A 15,181-nucleotide genomic window follows, 5' to 3' on the forward strand; every position below is an offset into this window, starting at 1 on the left:
AATTTCCCCAAACACAAGAGTTCCATGCTCTTAGGACAAAAGAAAAAGTGAGAAGTGATTGTACACTCCCCCATAAATGTTACTCTTCCTCTGACTTTTTTCAATAAACATACACATATATGGTAAATTGCAACCTAGTTTTCTTCAAAATCGGAAATATTAAAGCCAACTATTCCTTTCGATGGTCCAGCATTGGAATAAAATTTTCACAGTCTATGTTAGACAGTAACCGTCCTTTTTTAAACAAAGGAATTTTACTATATACTATTACTCCCTTACAATCACTAATGCCTCAAATCCTTTGGCAAACGTTTTTGCAGACATGATAGAAACAATTATTTTTCCCACTCACTCTGATAATTAATGTAAACTACAAAGTGTTGCCCATCCATATTTTCTAATGTGTAAATACTTAACAGAATTGCATCTTAAAATAGAAGTTTGAACTTTGAGTCTGCTAGTGCACAGGATATATTTAATTAATGTTATAAAACAATTTTCTAATTTAGAAGAACATAATTCATTAAACCCAAAAGAAGACCCAAGAATAGAGGGGGGAAAATACACACAAATCACAAAATAATCTGGTAGGTTTAAGTGGTTTACATAAACCTTTATGAGTTAGCAATTACATTTAATGTAAATGGGTTAAATGGTCTAGTTGAAAGACAGATTGTCAGATTATTTAAAATCAAAGTTATATGCTGTTTTCTGGTGACACACTAATAACATAAGGGCACAGAAATATTAAAATTGGGGAAGCTGGTAAATTCAAATAAAATGAATGGATCAGTTGATAGTATTATGTTAGTGCTAATATCCTGGCTTTGGTTGTAGTACGATTATACAGGATGTTATAAATAGAAAAATCTTGGAGAACTGTACACAGCAAAGCTCTGTGCTATCTTAAAAACTTTTCTATAAGTTTAAAATTACTTCAGAGTAAAGTTGAACATATGAAAGGTTTACAAAAAATGGTAATTTAGAAGGACATAGCTAAGGTTTATTTCAGTTTGAGCCTCGGTATGTTAAAAATTGAAAATCTGCCATGTTCCAAAGTATGTACTAACTCCTCATGATAAAGGTAATTACTGCAAACACGTACATATAGAAATAAATTTAAAAAAATTACAAATGTGAAACTCTTCAGGGCAAAACATGAACAGAATGGGGGTGTAGCTCAAAGTTAGAGCACTTGACTGCAAAAATGAACAGAAAGTGGAAAATTTCATTCCAGAATTTGTGTGCTAAGTAGTAACTTCAAGCGCAGGTGTACTAAAAAATTATGGGATATAGTGACTTCTCAAGGTTGTGTGTACGAATGTGACTGAAAAAAAAAAAAGATTTCTTTTTGGTCTAGAACTGGATTCCATGTCTCAGGTATTTCACCATGCGGAGGAAAATATCACAAATATCTAAAATAATTAAACTGCAAATCTGTCTGGTCCATACATTTTAGATATTGTGGATACTGAATGCTCTATCTGAACATAAAAGGTCCCACCAAGGGCTCTTATAGAATTGTAGCTTAAAGGCATGAAAATAGCAATTAAATATCCTGTTAAGCTTTTCTCTTTTAATGACATGCCATCATGCAGAACAATGTTTAGCAAAGTGTGTGTGGGGAAGGCAATCAGCATGATGAATATTGCATGAAATGTACTGTAGATGTTCAAGGCAGAATCCTTTATCCTTAAATGAAAATATTGTGTAGATGTAGGTTATGTGTAGATTATGTCCTTGACTATACTGAAAACACTCTGTTAAATTTGTTTTTACATTTATTTTTTAATTTTTTAAATTTAAATTTATTTATTTATTTATTTAGAGACAAGGTCTCACTATATTTTAGATTGGCTTTGAACTCACTATGTAGCCCAGGCTGGACTTGAACTTGTGGTGCTCCTCCTGCCTCAGCCTCCCTAGTGCTGGGATTGCAAGCATGCACCACCACTCCAGGCCTTACCTTTGTTTAATACAGTAGCAGACTCCTCCTTTGCACCCAGGTCAGTTTGCACCCATATTTCAGATTGGCCACACGTTGGGAATGGCATGATGAGATTATACTCTTTTATTTTAAAGACATTGAACTAACTCCTTATTTCATGGTGCAAGGACACAGGAAACCTTGACAGCTGGTAAGCATTTGGGGGCTGTTGAATTTAATGTCTTGCAATTGCTGCTTCTGTCCAAAACTCCATCTTCACAACAGAAGGAGCAAACACTTTAGAATGTCACTGAGGCAAAAACAAGAGCCCTGTATTTAATGATACAAAATAAATCTAGAATCACAAGGAAAATGAAAAGAGGTAAATTGAGAAAAAAATTAAAACATAAATCTCCACTCAACAAAACTCTACCCTGGATAGAGTCAAGTGTGTAGGAGGCTCTTGTACATAAAAATTTAAAGATTTAATGCTGCTGATGTTCTCAGGGCTGGCTGAGATAACAGTGACATTTTTGCACTTGGATTTTGCATGTCGTTCATTTTCCAGGATGTATTTGCATAAAGCAGGTTTTGCATTTTCTAAAATGTCTACAGGGGATATAACTCTGGAATAAACAGGTATTTTAGTAAATATTTAGTAAGCACATACATTCTGCCTAGATGGTCTGCTTGCAAATACTAGCTACATTATTTTTCATTGCGCCAATGCATGTAATTTACTTACCCGTCCGTGCCTCAGTTTCCTCACCTGCGAAATGAAATTTATATTTTGAGGCTGGTATAAGGGATAAGTGACTTAAGACCTATACCTTATTTGGGACACATCCTAAGATTTTTCCAAAGCCTTCCGTCATTACACAAGTCCTTATTCTTTACATGACTGATTCAATATTTTTAAAACCAAAGTATTAATTTTTAATGCATTTCTACAGTACATTTGGATGAGAGCATTTGAATTCTTAAAATGATTCAATGTTCTTTAAATGGCTGAGTCTTTAGTTGTAAAGAAAGGATGCCGGACATTTGCTTCAAAAGGATTTCTGTAAGCCAGGAATTGTGTGCACACCTCTGATTCCAGCACTCTGAGAGGCTGAGGCAGGAGGATTCCAAATTGAAACATAGCCTGGGAAATTTAGTGAGTTAGCAAGGTCCTAGCTCAAAATGAAAAATGAGGACAGACGAAGCAGTTCAGTGTAAAACCTTGGGTTTTGCTATTTTTATATAGTCATTTACTGTATAATGATATTTCAGAACACATATAAAACAGTACTCCCATAAGATTATGAAACCGAAAAATTCTTGTTACTTGGTATTTTTGCAGTAATTATTATGTGTATGGAGACATTTAGATACACAAATACCATTGTGTTACAATTATCTATAGTTTTAATCACAGGCCTTATAGCTTTGTTAGGTAGCAGGCTAGACCATGTAACCTGGACATTGTCCTAGGCTTGACCCTTTAGGTCTGCATAAATACCCCAATCCTGCGATGTTTATGCAATGACAAAATCTCCCAGGAATGCATTTCTGAGACTCTATCCTCATCACAAACCTGAGCATTTCTGTGACTTGAAAAACACGGTTGTTTTAAAACTCCTTGGAATAAGACAACTCAATAATGATTTGTGTTTGCACTATGTTCATACATAATGCATGTTGCCAGAGGAAATAAAAGTGTTTTATGCAAGTAGTGCTAGCACATAAAGACATAAAAAATTGATGTGGCTGATTTTACTATGGAAGCATAATAGCCCTTTTAATATTTGTAATTAAGTTCAGCCCAGCATTGCAGTTTTTAATGGGAAATTGTTAGGATCATATACTGGGGTAGCAGACATATTTCTCAGTGTTTTCTTATTCTGTGAAAGGCAGGTCTGCAGTCCAAACACCTAATGTCTAAGATCTGGAAGAAGGGGTAGGTGACATTTTATTTCCAGCTGCAGCTGTTGGTGGTTTATTTCAGTCCTTCTCCCAAATCTCCTTGTCTAGTCTTTTTAGAACCTAAGTGTCCAGAACTATTGTGAGGCCTCTCTAGTAAGAAGGGATCCCTACTACATGCAAGATTTTCTATTCTTTGGCCAAATGGGGATCAGCAAGCAATCATTTCCCGTGTTCCTAACCCTGTTCCATCTGGAGAACTTGCAGCTGTTGGTGGCTTTTCCAAAGTACTCATGGAACGCCACTTTACAGCAAGGCGGAGTCGTCAACAATCTTTCCCTCTGTAGCCATGTCTTTATTTCTTAATCTTGATATCTGTACATGATAGCCATGAGGAATTGGATTGGTTCAGGCTGGGCAGCCGGAAGCTGCCCAAACCATCTCGTCCTCCTCCTTTTTACATCTCTTCCCTTTCCCCACTCTTATTCTCCCTCTACACATTTCTCCTATTTTATATATGATAATGAGAATCTCTGCAGAGACAGAGACACGTTCACATTTTCTTGCTTCTCACAAATTAGATTTTTTCTTAACCAGGAATAAAACTCAAGACCTTGAGCTTGATATACATAGATAGGTAGATAGATAGACAGATAGATGATGGATAGATGATAGGTAGATACATAGAAAGAATAGATCATAGACAGATAGATGATAGATAGAAGGATGATTGATGATAGATAGATAGATAGATAGATAGATAGATAGATAGATAGATAGATAGATAGACAGAATGAATGGGTAGGTGGATGAATGGACAGATGGATGGAAGATGGACGGACAGACAGACGGAAGGATGGATGGATGGATGGATAGGTGGATGGATGGAAGGATGGGTGGATGGGTGGATGGATGGATGGGTGGATGGGTGGATGGATGGATGGGTGGGTGGATGGGTGAATGGATGGATGTGTGGATGGGTGGATGGATGGGTGCATAGATGGATGGGTGCATAGATGAATGGATGGATGGGTGGATAGATGATAGATAAATGATAGATAGATAGATAGAAAGAGATGATAGATAGATAGATAGATAGATAGATAGATAGATAGATAGATAAAACAAGAAGAAGTTAGATCTGGAAAGGAGAAAAAACCCTGCCATTTGACCAACTTGGTTGTTAATGGAAGAGAACATAGTTGCACATGGTTGCATGTATGCAGGATGCCAAGGATACTGTGAGTACAGGGAGGCAGCCCGCAGCTTGATGGAAAGAGACCCAGTCAAAAGGAGCCCCGTGTTTACACGAAGTGTAAAAGCAAAACCCAAGGCATTTACATGGAACTGCCTCCTGCCTCAGCCTCCCAGAATGCTGAGATTACATCCACGCACCATCACACCCTTTAGAGATATTTTTCTTCCTTGTCAGTGTACCTCTAATCCCTGTCTCTACCACCCCTGGAAAGGGCTCCAGTCTTTAACTTCCCAGAGACTTCTCTAACTGCCTCTTTTACATCTTAAAATCTCCCTTCATCCTGTTTCAAAATGGGCAGGCAGCACATTCATTTTTTCCCACACTGTTTTTGTATTAAAGACAATTGTAGTCTTAACTCTGTACATCTAATCTCCTGGCTGAAAGGTATTGGTTTGCCAGTGGCCGCTGAGCATTTATCACTGTGTTGTAGCAGCTCTGAAATATGATTCTAGCAAGGTGTAAAATTTTCTTCCTTTCTTCCCCCCTCGCTTTCTTCGTTCCTTCGTTCCTTCGTTCCTTCGTTCCTTCGTTCCTTCCTTCCTTCCTTCCTTCCTTCCTTCCTCTCTCTTTCCATTTTCCTTTTTCTTTCTTTCTTTTTCTTTCTTTCTTTCTTTCTTTCTTTCTTTCTTTCTTTCTTTCTTTCTCTCTCTCTCTCTCTCTCTCTCTCTTTCTTTCTTTCTTTCTTTCTTTCTTTCTTTCTCTTTCTTTTGTCCTTCTTTCCTTTTCCTTCCCTCCCTCTCCCTTTCTTTCTTCCTCCTATCCTGTGACCTTCCTTCCCTTCTGCTCCAATTTGTGATCCTCCTGCCTCAGCCCCCCAGAATGCTAAGATTACACCCACGCACCATCATACCCTTTGCAAATATTTTTCTTCCTCTTCGATCTACCTCTACTCCCTGTCTCTACCACCCCTGGAAAGGACTCCAGTGTTTAACTTCCCAGAGACTTCTCTAAGCGCTTCTTTTATGTCTTAAAATCTCCTTTCATCCTGTTTCAGAATCATGTTCTTGGCCTCTCCAGCGCACAACAGGCAAAATAGTGGGGAAAAAGTCAAAAGAGTACAACACCTGTGGCATCCAGGTTTCTGCAGTTTATCCATCTATGCCCTTCATTTCTAAGAGAGGTCCTGCTTGCGAAGTAGTTTTCAAATACTCCAAGATGGTCATACCACTGTGACACTATTTGGACATTCCCAGTTTACACCTGTACAAAGCAGGAATCCCTTGTCTTGCATCTTCTGGCCACAGTTAATGGTTTTCTGCTCACCCTGCAAACAACCCTGATATTTTTCATCAATAATAAATGAGATGCAGTTGCCCAACCTTTTGGCCCTCTCCCTTTGAAGGGGCACCACGCTGTCTTGAACAACCTCCACCTCTAGTTTTTCCCCCAAGGACTTCTGAAGACCTGGTATACAGATGAAAGTCAGGTCTTTGGAAAAATGGTTCCCTAATCTTCAGAGAGCAGGGTAAAGGTGTCGGACTGGTCTTTTCTCGGCAAGGAGGGTGCTCTGAGCAGCACCCACTCCCATTCATTATCGCTGGGTTTCTCTGCTTACCCCGGGGTGAAAGGATCAAAGCAGTTTTAGCTGCTTTGTTGTCTTTATCTTTTTAAAGTGGAGGGGATTGAACCCCAAGCCTCAAGCATGCTCACTAAGTGCTGTACAACTAAGTTGCACACTCAACACTTTTTTTTGTTTTATATCAAGACAGGTTCTTGCTGAATTGCCCAGGCTGGGCTTGAACCTGTGATTCTTTTGCTTCAGTCTTGTGAGTAGCTGGGATTCCAGGAGCGCACCACTGTGCCTGGTTTACTGGCATTTTTAAGAGGAGCAGAACACAGGGTGTAATGTGGTGTGGATATTCTAATACTCTATGGAATGCATGGATGAATGCATGTACCATTATGTTCACAAAAGCTAAGATTTTAAAAATTGGGGAAAATGAGGCTCTCTAAGCTAGTGTTTATTGAAATATTAAAGTTGAATCCTTTGTTTATATATGTATGTGAGTATGGATATATGTGCAGAGGTATGTTTTGTACATATATATATACACATTTAATGGAAAACACAATCAACAAGGATATAAAATGCACATATCTATGAATGTATATATATAGTAGATATGCTTTTGTGTCATATGCACACAGAGAAATGTGTATACTTGTATATTATATCAACACAACACATATACACACAGACGTATTGTATGTATATATATATGGTTATATATTCATCTGTGTTCATACACAGGAATTTACAGAACATGTGTATGTGTATGTATGTGTAAAGTATATATATATATATATATGTGGTGTATGTTTACTTGTGTGTGCACACATATTTAATGGAAGTGCAAATATCAAGGATAAAAGTTCAAAAATTTCAGAGAATATATGCCTGGGTATAAAATATAAATACATATTTTTGAATATATAATACATTTACATGTGCAGTTACACAAACATACATCCATATCTATACATCTATAAACAGCCACAAATGTGTACACACACACCCATATGTGTAATTCCATAAAATATGTACATACATATATATGTATGTGTGTATTTGTGTGTGTATATATATTTAATAAAAATGCTAGGCTTAAAAATTTAAAGTACATATTTATCTGCATATGTATGAAGTATATACATATGTTATATATACCTTTTATATTTATGTAAATACACTTTCTGTCTTCTATCTATAATGCATAACTATATACAAGTGTGTGATATAGTGCTTACTCGTAGTGTATGTGTGCATATATATTTAGGTGTGCATGTATACGCATATGCATGTACTGCACATACATGTATGTACTGCATACATACATACATGCAGATGTAATTTGTATATCAATATATTATATATGGTTTGTAATATGATATAATCCATATCTATGATGTTTATATATGTATATGCATATCACTTCCTATATATTATCTATATTATATGTAATGGTTATGCTTGGTGTGTGATATATGTACCTATAGTGCATGTGTGTATGTGTGTATATTCAAATGTATCTATACACACACAGAGATATACATTTTGCCAAAATTATCATCATTGACATACACCCACAGTATATATATATGATACATATGTCAATATTTTATTGTATGTATGGATTGTACTATGACATAATCTGTACCTATAGTGTATGTGTTTATATATGTATGTGTATGCTGATGTGTACACACATATATGATAGACAATGCACATGTATGGTGTAATGTGTGATACAATATGTACCTAGGTCGCATGTGTATGTATATGTGTAGATAGCTGTGTATACACACATACACACAAAGATACACACATTTTGTCAAAGTCACTATCGTTGAATCATGAAGGGATCAGATATGCAGACTATCATGACATTATCTTTTCTTTCTCTGATTCGTCTGGAGATGTAACCTCTGGAACCCGCCTTCCAAAGCTGCAGCTTACACGCTGCAGGGAAGAGAGTGGGCCCTGAGATGCCCTAAATTTTTTTATAGCTGCTTTCTCTTCCCTCCTGGCTTCAGCTTTGCAGCTATCCACGTGACTCGCTGTTGGCAGGGGTCTGCACGTGAGGGCTACTACGACTGTCACGTGAGATGTGCGTGGGAGGACGGCGAAGAGCATCTCCGTGGCGTGCCCACAGTTGCCTACCTCCACAGAGCGATCAGGGGGAATTACTGCTGTCACTGAAGACGCCCTCACAGCGAGCTCACTGGTGCAGACGGTTAAGGCATTTGCATATCAAACAACACTGTCAGAATAGGCAGTGAGGGAAATACTTCTTTATCATGCAGGACCCGGCTAGCCAGATAAAGGCTGGTGGAACTGCCTCAAAAGTAGGGTAAAGAAAACGTGCACCGAGCCAACGTAAGAAACTCATTTTTCCCCCACTCAAACTCCTCTATTTAGCGCCTGGCAGAAGCACCGTTACACTTTCACAGAAGTAAAAGCACGCCACAGAGAAAATAGTGACAATAAAAGCAAGACACACCACCTACAAAGAAAGAATAGACACATAATTATTTGCACAAAGCATTAGAAAATACTGTGATATTTTATTATTAAAAATGCTGCTGAAAAGTTTATACATATGTGTCCAGCCATATATATCTTCTATCATTACTTAAGGCAAAATCAAAAAACAAAATTGCAAAATAATAACCCAACGAACCATTAAACCCTGCGTGCCTTTGAAGATTGAGAATAAAAGCCTAAGAAAGTATTTTTTTCTTATTTTTTTTCCTTTTTTTCTCTCTTTTTTATAGATAGCAAGTATATTTTTTTCTCATAGAACTCTATGAAGATCCTATAACCTCTTTCCATGTAGAAATAAGATATCCTTTACGATGTATTAAATTGCTTTTGATCATAATCCTCTGGAAAAGCTAAAATTACTCACTTAACAGGAATTCTGTGTCCTTATCCAAATGCCACGGGGCTGACAGACGCATGACTGTACATATCGCTAGCCAAGGACGAAACACATACTGGAATTCACATTACAAACATACGGAACCAGCGTAGATGGCAAAACGACCAAGTCCCTTCGCGCGTATCCTGCTTGCTGTTAAACCAGCCGGGAGGAGACAGAGCTTGCCGGAAATGGCTTGAAAAATAGCTTTAGGAGGAAATGATGCGTCGGATAAAACACATGTAATCCACGACGTCTGTTTGCAAAGGAAGGATTGTTGCTTCTTCGTATGTCCTAAGTGGGGTGCATGACATTTCACACTTTTATATATACAGAGAATAACTCTTGAGCTGAAATCCACTTATGCAACAGGATTGACTGATTTTCTGCATGTCTAAGAACTTTAATTTTTTTTTTTTTTTTCCCTAGAGGTCAAACACTTTTAGCTATCGCTACAGTTTTAGTGTAGGAAATTTTCATATTCAAACGTTGTTATTTTAGGGACATGATAACAACTGGACCAGTTTTATGCAAAATACCTACCTGGGCCTTAGCATCTAAGACTGGAGATTGCCGCAGTATTTAAAAATCCAGCCCAGACATTGTGAGATCTTCAAATATCTTTGGCTACTGTTACTTGATAATGCAGTCATATTTGAAAGACAAAAATACAACGTAATCTGGACTGTGCTGTATCCCTTGCACCTTATAACCCTTAAAACCTCTCTTAGAGGAAGAAAAATAATAATAATAATAAGCAATGAGCCATTCTGGGGGACAAATCTCAAGGTTGCCAATTCAATAGGGGCAAGAAATTTCTGTTGATTTCCTTGACAGTGTAACACTGTCAATTTTAAGCCCATGCAAAGAACTTCTGAAGCTGTATCCTATTGGAGATTTTTCTGTTTTTCCCCATTTTGTGCGTTATTTGTTGATTGGTGATTGCTACACAAATCTACAAAAAGTGGTATTTTCAGACAAGCACATGTTTTGTCCCATAATGATAGGAAGATCTTTTTTGGGGGGGTGGGGTGGGGGTCTGCTTGCTAATAAATAGGGGCTGCACGGCTTCAGTGGAAAGCACAGCTCCTTGGAGCTGATTAGACAAGCAAAGCAGGTAGCCCATGAGGCAGAGCCCTGCAGCTGTAGTGAGACACAAAGCTGTATTGATTGCACCAGGCACAATCCTTCCAAAGACAAGCTTTCTTTGCTTTTTGGCAACCTTCTACGAAGGGAAGGAACTCTTCCTAAATCTACTCAAAGGGCCAGAATTACAGAATGAGACTTGTATTACGGTTTTTGTTTTTTTCTTTTCTTTTTTTCTCTTACCCGCTTCTCCTGGCGGATCTCGTGTGTATATGCCTGTCCCTGAATGTGACATGCGTTTGCGAACATTTAACTCTGGGGACCCATCTCTGCGTGGTGATTTCAGGAAGGCTAACTGCACAAGCAAATAAGTTTTGAGAGGAAAAAAAAAAAAAAAAAGAAAACCAACCCAACAGTTTCCCTACGAATGCTTCTGTCTCATGCATTTTGTGCAACTTGAAAATGGGACATAGACAGGCCACACAGATGGTCTAGGATTCTTCTGTTCCACGCCAGGTCCTCTTAGAAATGAAACAAATTAGAAAAAATCCCATGTCTTTTGTTTGCTTGTTTGTTTTTACCACAAAGAGTTAAGAACAAAAGCTTTCTTTTTGTTGTTTGCTTCAGAGGGAAACAGAGGTGATATGACTAATGTATATATAATATATATGTATTTATATTTATATACATTCAGAACACAATGAAAAATCACAACCTTGCTAAAAGCTCTTTCAAACTGAAAACATCAATAAAAGCTTTTTTTTCTTTTGTTCCCCCTCTGTGTGTGTTTTTTGTTTGTTTAAACTCACAGCTATATACAATTTCTTTTTTTTTTTTTCATTTTTACAAAGTTTCTTAAATATAGTTCAGGCTGGCAAAACAGCTCTTTGCACAGAACACTATAGGTTTAATTCTCTGCATAGTCAAGTCTTATTTTAATGATAAAATTTCTACTTTTTTCCTTCTCTCTGGACTACAACTCTTTATAATGCTGGGTAAAAAAAAAAAAAAAGAAAGAAAAAAGAACCCACAGACCACTCTCTTTCCATAAGTAGAGCCATCCATTGTATGGCATGTAAAGAATTTATGACTTTTTTTTTCAATTGTTATTTTTCTTTTAAATAAAAAAATTTAGATGTCCCTCGCTGGGTTCCAGAAGTGTGAATTGGTAATTGTGAGCACTGGGAACATCTGAGTCATTGAATGGAGATGTTCTGGAGACTGGAGAGGTCTTTGGGGTGGGTGAGAAATCTTAAAGCAGTATTGTAAGAGAAACGTAGGCTTTTCACATTTCATAGGGTGAGAAGTTGGTGGAGCAGTTCAGGAGAATGCCAAAGGGGAGGGAAGGTCTTGGGAAACCAGGTGACCTGTTGGTTTTGTTGCTGTTGTTTTTGTTTCGATTTTTTGTATTTTTTGTTTTTTTGCCAGAGTTGTCATCCTAAACCGATGAGATGAAAAGCTTTCCTACAGATTTTTTGTCTTTCTGCGTCTCTGGACGTCTTCCATCGGGGTGAAGGAGACAGGAAGAAAGAAGGAAGGATGGAGGGGCGGAGGGAAGTGAAGCGCAAAGCTATACTCTGGTGGTGGAATGTCCGTGCGGTAAATTTGTACTGTTTTGTCCCCCGCTGAAGGTGTTGAACGTGTGCAAGGGTTGCATGCCCGTTAATGTGTTGGGGATCATGGTGATGGTATTTGGCGTCATGAGCGGGATGTCATCCGGGGACCGGCGTAGCGTGAGCGTGTAGTCTGGAGGGCAGGTGAGCCTCAGGGTGTCGTGAGCCTGCAGGGACTCACACTCATGCTCGTGCTCCAGCTGCTTCATCTGCAGAGACATAATCTCTTCGTTCTGGATGTGGGCGATGTCGTTGGTAGTGTTCCTCTGTGGGCTGGGCCGTCTGTGCGTCTCGTGGCGTCTCTTATCCTTCTTGTAGTACAGGGCTGCGAAGGCCAAGATGTTGAGAAACAAAAGCGATGCTCCCACAGCGATGGTGACGCTCAGCTCGGTGGAGTAATCCCGTTTGGTTTCGATGAGGACGGTGGTGTCCTCGGGCGCTGTTTTGTGAGGATCCTTGGAGTGTTTAGGGTTGTTGGCCGGAGTGATGGCCGGGCGTTTGGTTGTTGGCCAGATCTTGGCTGGAGACCGCCGGGTCCCGTAGGGGAAGGATGTCATATCTGGCGGGGGGACCTTGGTGGTGGTGGAGACGTACTGGAATATCTCATTCAGGTTGTGCAGATGGGGGACCAGCTCCAACCAGAAAGCCACTTTGGTGGCGCGGTAATGATCCCGCACTCTGGGTTTCAGGCCGATGTGGAGATAGAGCTGGTCTTTAGGGTTGTATTTGGACCACGCCACCTCTTCAAAGCGGTTCGGTTTGGTGTGGATGAACTTGGTATCTTGGGGAACGGGCTGGTTGGGATCCCTAGGGATGAAAGACAGCAAAGAAGAATGAAAGAAATAAAGACCCACAGGCTCTCCTAGTTGACAAGGAGGACTTCACATCCCAAGACAACTAATGGCCCTTAGTTTTTTGCATTTCTGCACATGAGCACAATAGATCAGACCGGATACAGCTTGGCTTCCTTTCATCCAGTGCATTGATATTTTTCCTTGGTGTAACCCTCTGCTTAGGTACTTCTCAGAAGAAGTACAAAGGACCCAAAGGTCCATGAAAAAAATGTTCAACATCTCTGGCAATTAGAGAAATGCAAATGACAGCAAAAGCTGAGATTCCACCTCATTTCAGAAAATAAGGGTCACAGTCAGGAAATTAATTAATGGTCTGTGTGTGGTGGTGCATGCCTGCAATCTCAGCGCTTGGGAGGCTGAGGCAGAAGTATCACCATGAGTTCAAAGCCAGCCAGGGCTACATAGTAGGTTCAAGTCCATGGTGAGACTGTCTAAAAAAAAAGAAAACAAAGAAAAAGAAAGAAGGAAAGAAAAAAGAGATCACATAATAACAAAAGCTGTTGAGATTTTGGGGGAAAGTAACCCTTGAATACCTTCGGTGATAACGTAAAGTGCTACAAACACTTTCAATGCCGGTATGGATATTCTCAAAAAAACAAACAACAGCAACAACAACAAAAACCTAAATATAGAATTCCTGTTCCAACAAGATATTCCAATTCTGGGTATCTTCCCCAAAGAGTAAAGTGTATCATATCACAGTGATCCACTGATAACCATGTTTATAGCAGCAAAACTCATAACAAGTAAATATATCAAGAACCCTATATGTCCCTCAACAAATAAATGGATAAGGAGAATGTGGTATTTATCTATTCTGCCATAAAAAAGATAAACTTGAGTTATTTGTAGGAAAACAGAGGCAATTTGAGACCACTACCCTGAGTGAAATACATCACACACATAAACTTAAATATCACATGGTGATGAACATAAATAAAGACTAACATAAAATATAAATAATCTGAAAAGGGAGATAAGTCTTTTATAAATGGGAAGAGGAACAAGAGGTGAAGGGGTAGGAGGGGGAATAAGTAGAGTTAAGATATATTATGGAGCCTGGGAATAGAGATCAAAGGCACACTGACTGTCTGGCAAGTGTAAGGTCCTGAGTTCGATTTCCAATAAGACTTATAATGTCCATGGACCAACTCTGCTTGATCCTTGCAGTCGTTATGTCTTGCAGTCATGTACTAATAAAAATAAAATTTTTGAAAAAGCTATCTTGAAGTAAAAGTAAATTCCAGTGGTAGTATTAGGGCATGCTCATTACATTTTCACTACTGTTAAATGCACCGAAATATCTTCAACCATGATAAAGCAAAACTACACATTCCTAGGAAAATTTTCAGGGTCTCATATCCTTTTGAAGTGTGCCTCTTAGCCAGGGTTTCAGTTCCCCACTACAGAGAGACTGGAAGGAGGGAAGGAAGAAAGGAAGGAAGAAGAAAGGAAGGAAGGAAATGAAAAGAGACAAACAGAAGAGGAGGAAGGAGGGAAAGAGGGAGGGAGGGAGGAATGGAAAAAAGAACAGCAATTGCTTTTCCAATAACTATCACAGTTCTATTATTAAAATGGGTACTGAAAATTGAAGCCAAGTATGGTGGTACATTTTGGAAAGCTGAGCTCAGAGTATTGCAAGTTCAAATCCAGCCACAGAAATTTAGTGACATATGAAAACCCTGGTTAAGATAAAAGAAAAAAAAAAATCAAAGCTATTAATGTGGCCCAGTATGAAGATGCTGCATAAATTTCCTAGTACCTAGAAAGAAAAAGATGAAGGAAGGAAAGAAAGAAGGAAGGAATAGAGGAAGGAAGGAAGGAAGGAAGGAAGGAAGGAAGGAAGGAAGGAAAGAAGGAAGGAAGGAAAGGAGGGAGGGAGGGAGGAAAGAGGAAAGAATGGAGGAAGGAAGGAAGGAAGGAAGGAAAGGGAGGGAGGAGAGGAGGAAGGAATGGAGGAAGGAAGGAAGGAAGGAAGGAAAGGAGGGAGGGAGGGAGAAAAGGAGGAAAGAATGGAGGAAGGAAGGAAGGAAGGAAGGAAGGAAGGAAGGAAGGAAGGAAGGAGGGAGGAGAGGAGGAAGGAATGGAGGAAGGAATGGAGGAAGGAAAGAAGGAAGGAA

The 15,181-nt window shown here is 38.9% G+C and overlaps 1 protein-coding gene across 6 annotated transcripts in view; it reads right to left on the reverse strand.

The window, feature by feature from the left end:
• Positions 1-9,116: 9,116 nt before the first annotated feature.
• Nlgn4x (neuroligin 4, X-linked) overlaps positions 9,117-15,181 on the reverse strand; it is a 395,672-nt gene continuing 389,607 nt past the window's right edge. For all 6 annotated transcript variants that reach the window (XM_013505622.1, XM_013505623.1, XM_013505625.1 and 3 more), the window contains one exon: positions 9,117-13,014. In XM_013505622.1, the coding sequence (XP_013361076.1) occupies positions 12,165-13,014 (850 nt within the window). In that variant the 3' untranslated portion in view covers positions 9,117-12,164. The remainder of the gene's footprint in view (positions 13,015-15,181) is intronic.

The sequence above is a fragment of the Chinchilla lanigera genome, unplaced genomic scaffold (assembly GCF_000276665.1).
Source record: "Chinchilla lanigera isolate Chin_1 unplaced genomic scaffold, ChiLan1.0 scaffold00098, whole genome shotgun sequence".
Lineage (NCBI taxonomy): Eukaryota > Metazoa > Chordata > Mammalia > Rodentia > Chinchillidae > Chinchilla > Chinchilla lanigera.